The 10,364-nt window shown below is 49.8% G+C and overlaps 1 protein-coding gene across 1 annotated transcript; it reads right to left on the reverse strand.

Annotated features, from left to right (window-relative positions):
* Window positions 1-857: 857 nt before the first annotated feature.
* LOC134295910 (uncharacterized) lies at window positions 858-4,789 on the reverse strand. Its single transcript, XM_062969411.1, has 2 exons — window positions 4,725-4,789; window positions 858-1,905 (listed from the first exon to the last, which is right to left on the reverse strand). Exons 1-2 carry the CDS (start codon window positions 4,787-4,789, stop codon window positions 1,116-1,118), a joined length of 855 nt encoding a protein of 284 aa, XP_062825481.1. The 3' UTR covers window positions 858-1,115.
* Between the last annotated feature and the right edge of the window lie 5,575 nt (window positions 4,790-10,364).

A 10,364-nucleotide genomic window follows, 5' to 3' on the forward strand; every position in this document is an offset into this window, starting at 1 on the left:
ATTATCTAAAATCTACATAAAATAATTTTAATACAATAAAATATAAGAAATACACATTTATGCAACATGTGGCATAGAAAGCATGTTACCTTAAATACTAGTCCCACTTACAGTAAACCCAATGAACTGATTGCTCTATGGAAGTAATGCTTATATATACTCCATTCTTGTCTTGTGGACCCAGAGGTCATATGAAGGTAGTTCTGCCCATAGAACTTCCCAAACAGGAAATAAATGATGCTGTTTTCACATATTTTCACTTCCTTCTTCTATCTCCAACAACCACTTTTTCTGGGGATTAGAAAACTATTGGTCTAGTAGGAGGTGTTCAATCTAGAGAAAGATTGACAAAGCAGAAATTGCCCCACCTCTGTCTTTTCCTGCTGAAGACCTTTGTTGAGTTCCCAGACCTTCCACAAATAGAAAAAAAGACTTTCTGTTCATAGTTATGGAACTGGGTTAAAGCCATTGCACTGTAAATTAGAGGAGTGCCATAGCATTCTTGCTATTTATGTTCACAGAGGTTTTAGATAAGAATCTTGTACCTAGTTCTTCATGCTCAAGTGTGTTCTCTCTATGTGTCACATTTCTCATATAGCTTCATTCCATTATTCATAGCAAACAGTTTGCAACATAGTAAAAATGGAGGGATGTTCCATAATCAAAGAGACCTTCTGTGTGGAGGTTTGTGTAAAATAAAGATAGAAATGTAAATGTAAACGGAAGCTTTATCACCGTCTTTAAATCAAGATAAAATCAAGATAAAGATAAGGCTTGTCACTTTAGGCTTGAGTGAAACAATAACAGTAACTTTATTCAGGTTCAAGAGTTCAAACACATACACAGGGCAACAATTTATTTATTTATTTATTATTTCCGATATTTCTACCCCGCCCTTCTCCCCGAGGGGACTCAGGGCGGCTTACACAACTGGCAGGATCACTACCAGTATATCATAATACAATAAAATAATAAAACAGTTAAAATAGTTAAATAACATATTAAAATACAATATATAAAAGATTTAACACAGTGCAACGCTGAATATATATGCCAGTCATCCATCAGACCTTGTGCAAGAGCCTTAATCCAATCCATGTCAATGCTAACTGAGTTCATTCATTAAACGCTTGCGCACATAGCCAGGTCTTCAGCTTCTTTTTAAACCCCAGAAGGGATGGAGCCTGCCGGATGTCACTAGGGAGTGAGTTCCACAGCCGAGGAGCCACCACTGAGAAGGCCCTGTCTCTTGTCCCCACCAGCCGCGCTTGTGAGGCAGGTGGAATCGAGAGCAGGGCCTCCCCGGATGATCTTAAGGTTCTCGTGGGCTGATAGGAGGAGATGCGTTCGGACAGGTAAGTTGGACCAGAACCATTTAGGGCTTTGAAAGTCAAAACCAGCACTTTAAATTGGGCTCGGTAGCATATCGGCAGCCAGTGGAGCTGGCTTAACAGGGGGGTGGTATGCTCCCTGTAAGCTGCCCCAGTTATTAGTCTGGCTGCTGCCCATTGTACTAATTGGAGCTTCTGGGCCGTCTTCAAAGGCAGCCCCACGTAGAGCGTGTTGCAGTAATCCAAACGGGATGTAAGCAGAGCGTGGACCACTGTGGCCAAGTCAGACCTCCCAAGGAACGGGCGCAGCTGGTGCACAAGTCTGAGTTGTGCGAAGGCTCCCCTGGCCACTGCCGAGACCTGGGGCTCCAGGCTCAACGATGAGTCCAGGAGAACCCTCAGACTGCGAACCTGTGTCTTCAGGAGGAGTGCAACCCCATCCAACACAGGCTGTAACCCTATTCCCTGTTCAGCCTTACGACTGACCAGGAGGACCTCTTGTCTGGATTCAATTTCAATTTGATGGCCCTCATCCAGTCCGACACAGTGGCCAGACACCGGTTCAGGACCTGAACAGCCTCCTTAGTGACAGGTGGGAAGGAGTGACAGAGTTGGACATCGTCTGCGTACAGATGACACCTCACCCCAAAACTCCGGATGATCTCTCCCAGTGGCTTCATGTAGATGTTAAACAACATGGGGGACAGTACTGAACCCTGCGGGACCCCACAAGTCAATGGTTGTGGGGCCGAGCAGGCATCCCCCAATCACACCATCTGGGTGCGGCCCTCCAGGAAGGACCGGAGCCACTGCAAAACAGTACCTCCGAGGCCCATCCTGGCAAGGCGCCTCAGAAGGATACAGTGATTGACGGTATCGAAGGCCACTGAGAGGTCCAGCAGAACCAGCAGGGACACACTCCCCCATCCAGTAGATCATCGACTAAGGCAACCAAGGCTGTCTCGGTACCATGCCCCGGCCTGAAGCCAGACTGTGCCAGATCCAGAAAATCAGTGTCAACCAAGAATGCCTGGAGTTGCACAGCCATCACACGTTCCAGGACCTTGCCCAAGAAGGGGAGATTGGAAATAGGCCGATAGCTGTTCAATTGAGTGGGATCGAGTGATGGCTTCTTCAACAGCGGTTTGATCACAGCCAATTTAAGGCTTGCTGGAACAATGCCTTCCCGAAGGGAGACATTCACCACCACCTTCACCCACTCGGCCAAACCCCCTCTGGCTTCTCTCACCAGCCAGGATGGGCAGGGGTCTAGGATGCATGTGGTAGCCCTTGTCTCTCCAAGCACCTTGTCCACATCCTTGAGCTCAACCAATTGAAATGAATCCATCAAAATGGGACAAGCAGGTGCTCGTGTTACATCCTCGGAAGCTGCCATTAATATGGTGTCAAAGCTAGAGCGGATCAGAATGACTTTGTCCACAAAGAACCGAGCAAATGCTTCACAGCGGGCTGCCGAGTTGTCAGGGATCCCATCTTGAGAGATGGGATTCAACAAACCTTTGACAACTCGGAACAACTCCGCCGGATGGTTCTTTGCGGACGCAATATTAGCTGCAAAGAAAACATTCTTAGCAGCATCTATTGCCACGGCGTATGCCTTTAAATAAAGGCATAGCCATGCTCGGTCTGATTCATTCTGCTTCGAACGCCACACATGCTCTAGACCCCTCTTCTTTCGCTTCATCGCTGCCAACTCCTCGGTGAACCAAGGAGATGGTTTAGCTCGGGTACTTGAGAGGGGACGTTCTGGAGCAATCATGTCTATTGCCCTGGTTGTCTCCCCATTCCAAAGAGAGACCAGGGCATTGACAGGATCACCAACCGAGGTGGCGGGAAACTCCCCAAGAGCCATAAGGAATCCCTCTGGATCCATAAGCCTCCTGGGGCGGACCATCTTAATAGGTCCCCCACCCCTGCGGAGGTTAGGAGGTGCAGCAAGTCTAAACCTGATCAGGTGGTGGTCGGTCCATGGCAAAGGAGTGATGGCAAGCTCCTCCACACCACCACCTTCCTCCCATTCCTGGCAGAAAGCCAAGTCAAGTGTGTGCCCTGCTCTGTGGGTGGGACCAGATACCAATTGGGACAGCCCCATGGTTGCCATGGTGGCCATGAAGTCCTGAGCTGCGCCAGTCAGGGTGGTCTCAGCATGGACAAGCACAATAAGCCATTGGGACTCCAATGCCAGGCCCGAGACCACCCCTGCTAGCTCAGGCAGGGAGACTGTAGTGCAGCGGGGTGGTCGGTACACAAACAGAATCCCCAGTCTGTCTCGGTCACCCACCCTCAGATGGACACATTCAAACAAGGTTGACTGCAGGATGGGGCACCTGGTCAGGGGGATGGGCTCCTTATAAACCACTGCGACTCCGCCTCCGCTCCCTCCGGATCTTGGTTGGTGCTGCACGGACTACCCGGGAGGACAGAGTTGGGTGAGATTGACCCCACCCTCCTCATCCAGCCAGGTCTCCGTTATGCATGCCAGGTCTGCCCGTTCATCCAGGATAAGATCCTGGATAATTGCAGTTTTTTCATTTACAGACCTGGCATTCAACAGAACCACCTTTAGTCCAGAGGGACCGCCAGCCCGGATAGCCAAATTTACCATATCAGGAGACCGTTTTAAATCTACAAGAAATCTCTCCGTATGCCAAATTAATTTTGGTCTCCCTTTCCCGCATCTCCTCCTCCCCTGAATTACTTCAATGGGGGCTCCTTGACTAGCGGACATCCTCCCTCCCTCTACTTGGACCCTCTCCATATTCTCTGACATCTGGCGACACTGGCTGTATATGTAGACACGAACCCTGATTTAACTGTATCCTGCTTCCACCTCCTTTAGAGGCCACTCCTTTCTCTCCCCCCCCCCCCCCGCTTTAGGAGTTACTAAAGTAAAGTGCACTAGAAAGCTTTGTAACTCCCACCCTCCTTAGCTTGTTTCTAAAGTGCACAGTGCAAAGGCAGGGGGATCTAGTTCATAGGTTCCTATAAAACTCACAGGGAGAGGGGCTCGTGGAGAGCTAAAAGCAGTAATGGGATCACAATTAAGTGCCAGCAGTTATAGCAGTGTTATACAGTTTTAAGAAATAAAGTGACTCAGTGCTATGATATAAAAATCAGGACAGATTATGGCTATATACTGGGTCGGTAACAGGCCCTCTCTCCCCAAAACTCCATGGACAACCCTCCTTATCCCTCCACTAGCAGCACCATGTTATAGGACTGAACACAATTCATAAAAGTCCGATGGAATTTCATAGCAGATGTTAGCAGCAATAAACAATGGAGCAATAACCAATGGCAGTAAGATAAAGTGCTAGTCCAGAAGTTGGTCTAATAGACGATATCAATATGTCCTCAGGTAAACCCGGATACCAAAGCAGCCAGAAGACGGTTAGATAAGGCCGACAGGGCAGGCAGCACTCAGACCCAGTCAGCATAGTTAATTGGTGGGCTAACACATGGCAGCGGGAGGGCCCCAAAGGGTGGAATTGTGCTTTTGGTCTTATGGGCGATGGAGGATGGGAGCAGCAAACTGCCCACGCTGACACAACAGTAGTTAGGTCTTTGACCCAAATGACACAAACAAACCGCAAAAGGGTCACTGGCCCTCCTCCTCCACACAACGCCCACGATGATACTCAGTGGCAGCAACGAAGATCATCCTGCCACCTGCTGCAATGACGGAGCTGCTGTTCCAAGCCAGGTCCAGCCAACAAGCCCATGATGGCAAAACAAGGCGAAACGGCCGGCAGCGGGAAATGGTGGTTGGCGTAGTGGGAATGGCGGCTATTGGCAAAAACGGTAGGCAGCAGCTAGCACTGTAGGAAACGGTTGCAGGAACCGGCCAGTAGCGTAAGACAGCGGCTGGCACAGCAACTCTGTGCCCCACACTCCGGCCGCGATAGAAATAAGCCGGCAACTGATGATGTTCTCTGCCCAGGCTCAGGTGGAGGCCTCAGGTTTTACAGTATGCTGACCTCAGAAAAGTTCTTCCCACACGGTATGAGGAAAACAGGGACGATGGTGGGGTCCTTGAAGGCAATTCAGCGGCTGGATGTTAGAGGCAACCCCGGTAGGCACAGTAAGGCTTTGATTTTCTTTAAACGCCAGTCTCAGCGTTTAACAGCAAGGAGCAATGGCGGGCGGAGCCTTCCTTTCCCTCTCTGTCACTCCAGGCTCCCATATGCTCCTTTCACTTGTGCCTTTTGTTTGTTCCTCACTCTTTGTCACGACCCAGGCTACAGAGCACCAATAACCATACGCAGAGGCCAGATTCTATCTAATATCTTTATTAAGGAAATATATAAAGTTAGTATAAGCAAATGTAAAAGTTAGTCCAGAAGCAGACCTTTCAGGAAAGGTCAAAATTAGTCCAAAGAAACAATGTCCAATATGAAATATTAAGGTCCAAAGTTGTAATCCAATAACCGAAACACTCACTTTGCCAGGCAAAGTGAGGGGAGATGACAAGGTCCTTTAGTCCATGAACTTGAGCAAGGCTAGGAAATAACTTGATACTTGAAACAAGGCTTGAAACGTGGAACAAGGTAACGAGGAACAAGAACAAGGTCCGTGGAATAACTTGGTAAAATCCGCGAAAACAAGGCAAGGGTTAGTCCTGGGAACAAGGCAAGATCCGTAGGTAAACAAAGGCTGGGAAACAGGAGCGGAGGCTGGAAACAAGGCAAGGCTTGAGCAGGAACGAGGCTTGAATCGGAGCGCGCTGTCCAGACACAACTCGCTCCGGAGGCTGACGAATTGACTCCGCGAAGTTACTACGCGGGTAAAACACCTATATAGAGTCTAACTTTCCCGCCGAAGCAGTTCTCTGGGAACCAGAAACGAAAGCTAAACTCTGAGACCAGATGTCTGACTCCTTAAAGATTCTCACGAAAAGCAGACTTAATTGGGTACATTCTTAGCTGCTATCCTCGCACTCCTGCGCGAAGCTGCTTCCAAACCCCTCTGTTGTTTACAAAACTCATGGCGAGAGAACACGGGAGATGTAGGCTCAGGGTTTGTTTGACATACTTCTGGGACACAACTTTCTTGCAGGTGCAAGGTTCCCAGATCTGCCTGGGAAAGATCTGGCTGAGAAGATTCCAGTTCTGACTGGGAAGGTAAAAAACCCAAGTTTTCTTCTTCATCAGGCATTACAATGTCATGAGCAGGACTACAAGGCCCATGAGTCATCACACTATCCCCCTCCTCAAGGCCCCTCCCAAACTGGGACTCTCTCCCCGAGGCGCGAGGTCGTGGCTTGGCGGGATAGGTTTGATGAAAGCGACGGGTTAGATCAGGAGCATGGACTGTGGAGGCGTCTTCCCAAGAGCGTTCCTCAGGGCCAAAACCCACCCAGTCAATGAGATATTGCAGGCGGCGGCGGTGAAAGTGAGAATCTAAAATGTCCTGAACCTCGAACTCGTCCTCCCCATCCACCAAAATAGGGACGGGGGCCGGCCGGTCTACATCTGGCCGCACACCATCCGCCGGAAGAAGCAGGGAGCGGTGAAACACTGGGTGAATGCGCATTGAACGTGGAAGTTGGAGTTTGAAAGTCACGGGGTTTAATTGCGCCACCACTGGATAGGGGCCAATGAAACGGGCATCTAACTTCCGGCAAGGGCGGTGGGAGGGCAAAAAGCGAGTGGACAGAAAAACCCGATCTCCTACCTTGATTTCGGGGCCCGGCTGGCGATGTTTGTCCGCGTGACGTTTATAGTCCTCCTTGGCTTGTTCCAGTTGCTGGAGCAAAAGTTGTTGTACCGCTGTGAGTTCCTGCAGCCAATCTTCTGCTGCGGGAACTTCTGAAGTTTCAATGACAGGGGGAAAGAAACGTGGATGGAAGCCGTAGTTTGCAAAGAACGGCGTTTCTTTTGTAGAAGCCTGGACTCCATTGTTGTAGGCAAATTCCGACAGTGGTAACAGAGAAGCCCAATTGTCCTGTTGGTAGTTTACATAACAGCGAAGGTACTGTTCCAAAGTGGCATTGGTGCGCTCCGTTTGCCCATCCGTTTGGGGGTGATGAGCTGAAGATAAACGAGAGTCTATGCCCAATAGTTTTTGTAGTGCCTTCCAGAAACGAGAGGTGAATTGGGATCCACGGTCTGTGACCAAACTCTTGGGTAATCCATGTAGTCTGAAAACATGTTGGAGGAATAAATCTGCAGTCTCTTGGGCCGTGGGAAGACCTTCACAGGGAATGAAATGGGCTAACTTGGTGAAAAGGTCCACCACCACTAGGATCGTGGTGAATCCACAGGAAGGTGGTAAGTCAGTGATAAAATCCGCAGAAATTATTTCCCATGGGCGAGATGGGTTAGGAAGGGGGTGTAGAAGCCCTGAGGGCTTCTCCCTTCTTATCTTGGAGCGCTGGCATACTGGGCAGGTGTTAACATATTTTTCCACATCCTTGCGGATCTTGGGCCACCAGAAATCTCTTAGGATCAAATGCATGGTTTTAAATAGTCCGAAATGCCCTGCTGGTTTGCAGTCATGACACAGACGAAGTACTTTTTCCCTGCCCGGTCCGGGTGGGATATAAACATGATTTCTATAGCAAAGCAGTCCATCTTTAAGCGAAAAGGGAAAGTGCAGACCTTGACGAAGTTGGTCCTGCGCCCAGGCATCTGCTTGCTGACTAGCCCTGATTTCTTGAGCACAGATGGGCCCTGGATTAGGGGGAGTTGAATCAATGGGAGTGGATTTGGTGTTCCCCACTGTGAGCGTGGCAAAGTTCTCGGGTTGTAGTAGTTGGGATTCAAAGGTCTCCTTGCGTCCTGCAGCGTATTCCGGTTTACGTGACAGGGCGTCTGCTTGCTTGGTTTGGGCTGGGGTCACATAATGAATCTGGAAGTTGAAACGTTCAAAGAATAAAGCCCAACGTTGCTGCCTTTGATTTAGCTTGCGGGCAGTTCTTAGATGTTCTAGATTCCGATGATCAGTGTGGACTTCAATGGGAAATTTGGCCCCTTCTAGCCAATGTCTCCAAGTTTCAAAAGCTGCCTTTATGGCTAATAGTTCTTTTTCCCAAATGGTATAGTTCCTCTCTGGTGCGGTTAGTTGACGAGAATAATAAGCACAAGGATGAAGGTGATCTCCCACCGGTTGTAGGAGCACAGCCCCAATTGCCACATCAGAGGCGTCCGCTTGCACCACAAAAAGGGTTTCAGGATCTGGATGCTGAAGGATTGGCTGGGATGTGAATAATTTCTTTAGTTGCTGGAACCCTTTCTCTGCTTGATCAGTCCAGCGGAAGGGCCGTTTTCCACGGATGCAGTTAGTGATTGGGTCAGACCAGCGGGCAAAATCTGGAATGAACTTGCGGTAGTAGTTCGCGAACCCCAAGAATCGCTGCACCTCCTTCTTGTTAGTTGGCGCCCGCCATTCCAATACTGCGGAAACCTTGGCTGGATCCATGGAGAGCCCTAGAGGCGAGATACGGTATCCAAGGAAATCTACCTCTTGTAGATCAAAAGCGCATTTTTCCAGCTTGGCATAAAGTCCATGATCCCGCAATCGTTGTAACACCATTTTGACGTGGTTCTCATGTTCTGATTGTGATCTAGAAAACACCAAAAAATCGTCCAGGTAGATTATCAAGAACCTATCTAGATAGTCCTGGAAAATGTCATTGACAAAATGCTGGAACGTTGCGGGAGCTCCGCATAATCCATAATTCATAACTCGGGACTCGAATAATCCGAATTTAGTCTGGAAGGCGGTCTTCCACTCGTCCCCTTCTCTGATGCGAACTAAGTTGTAAGCTCCCCGAAGATCCAGCTTGGTGTAAACCTTGGCTCCTCGAAGTCGGTCTAGTAGATCCGAGATTAAGGGCAGGGGGTAGCTGTTCCGCTTGGTGATATTATTCAATGCTCTGTAGTCCACCACCAAGCGTAATTCCCCTGACTTCTTCTTCACAAACATCACTGGGGAGGCGGCTGGGGATTGAGAGGGTCTGATGAATCCCTTGCGAAGGTTTGTCTCTATGAATTCCCTGAGAGCTTCTTGCTCTGGTTCAGTCAGGGAGTAGAGATGCCCTCGCGGGATCGGGGCCCCCTCCACCAAGTCAATGGCACAATCATAAGGTCTATGTGGGGGTAACCTTTCGGCTTCTTTTTCATTGAATACATCCCAATACTCGGAGTACTTCTTTGGCAAGGTGATAATGGGCTCGGTGTCTGTGGCATGGCAGACCTTGGCTACGAGGCAATGATTTTGGCAGTACTTTGAAGCAAACTGCAGTTCTCTGTTGGACCAGGAGATGCTTGGGTCGTGAAGTGTCAGCCATGGAATCCCCAAAATCACAGGGAAATGGGGAACCTCAGTAACAAAGAAGGAAATCTCTTCCATATGTTCCCTTATCCACATCCTGGTGGGTTCCGACCACTGGCTTACGGGGCCCGTCTTGAGAGGGCGACCATCAATGGCTTGCACCACACGGGCATTCTTGAAGTCATGATATTGTAATCCCAGAGAGTCGGCATACTCTCTATCAATGAAATTGTTGGTAGCTCCTGAGTCTATCATGGCGTGGATCATGACGGGTCCCCTTTTTGCTGACCATAAGGTGACCACTAGAAGGAACAGGACCCCGGTTGGCGGCTCTTGAACGGGTTTCTTGACCGGGTTGGCGAGCCTCTCTACGCCCGGTCGTTGGCTTCCCCCGCCGGCTGTGTGCCAGCCGCCTCAGACGCCTTCGTCTCCGTGGAGGACGCCGCCGCAAGACGGGCGGCGGGCTTCCCTTTGGCTGGGCACTCTCTGGCGAAGTGGCCCCCATTCCCGCAATACCAGCAGAGATTTAGGCGTTGGCGGCGGGCCTTCTCGGCGGCATCTAATCTGAGACGCACATTGCCCAACTGCATCGGCACCTCCTCGCTCCCTCTGGGGTATGGGGATGGTGGTGGGGGTCTCCACACTGGACGCGGCTGAACGCTGGCGGGAGCGGAGGGTTTTGCCCCAGCTCTACCGCTCTGGCCTCGGACCCACTGTTTTCTGTTGGCAATCATGACT

This window comes from Anolis carolinensis, chromosome 2, assembly GCF_035594765.1.
Source record: "Anolis carolinensis isolate JA03-04 chromosome 2, rAnoCar3.1.pri, whole genome shotgun sequence".
In the NCBI taxonomy this organism is placed as follows: Eukaryota; Metazoa; Chordata; class Lepidosauria; order Squamata; family Dactyloidae; genus Anolis; species Anolis carolinensis.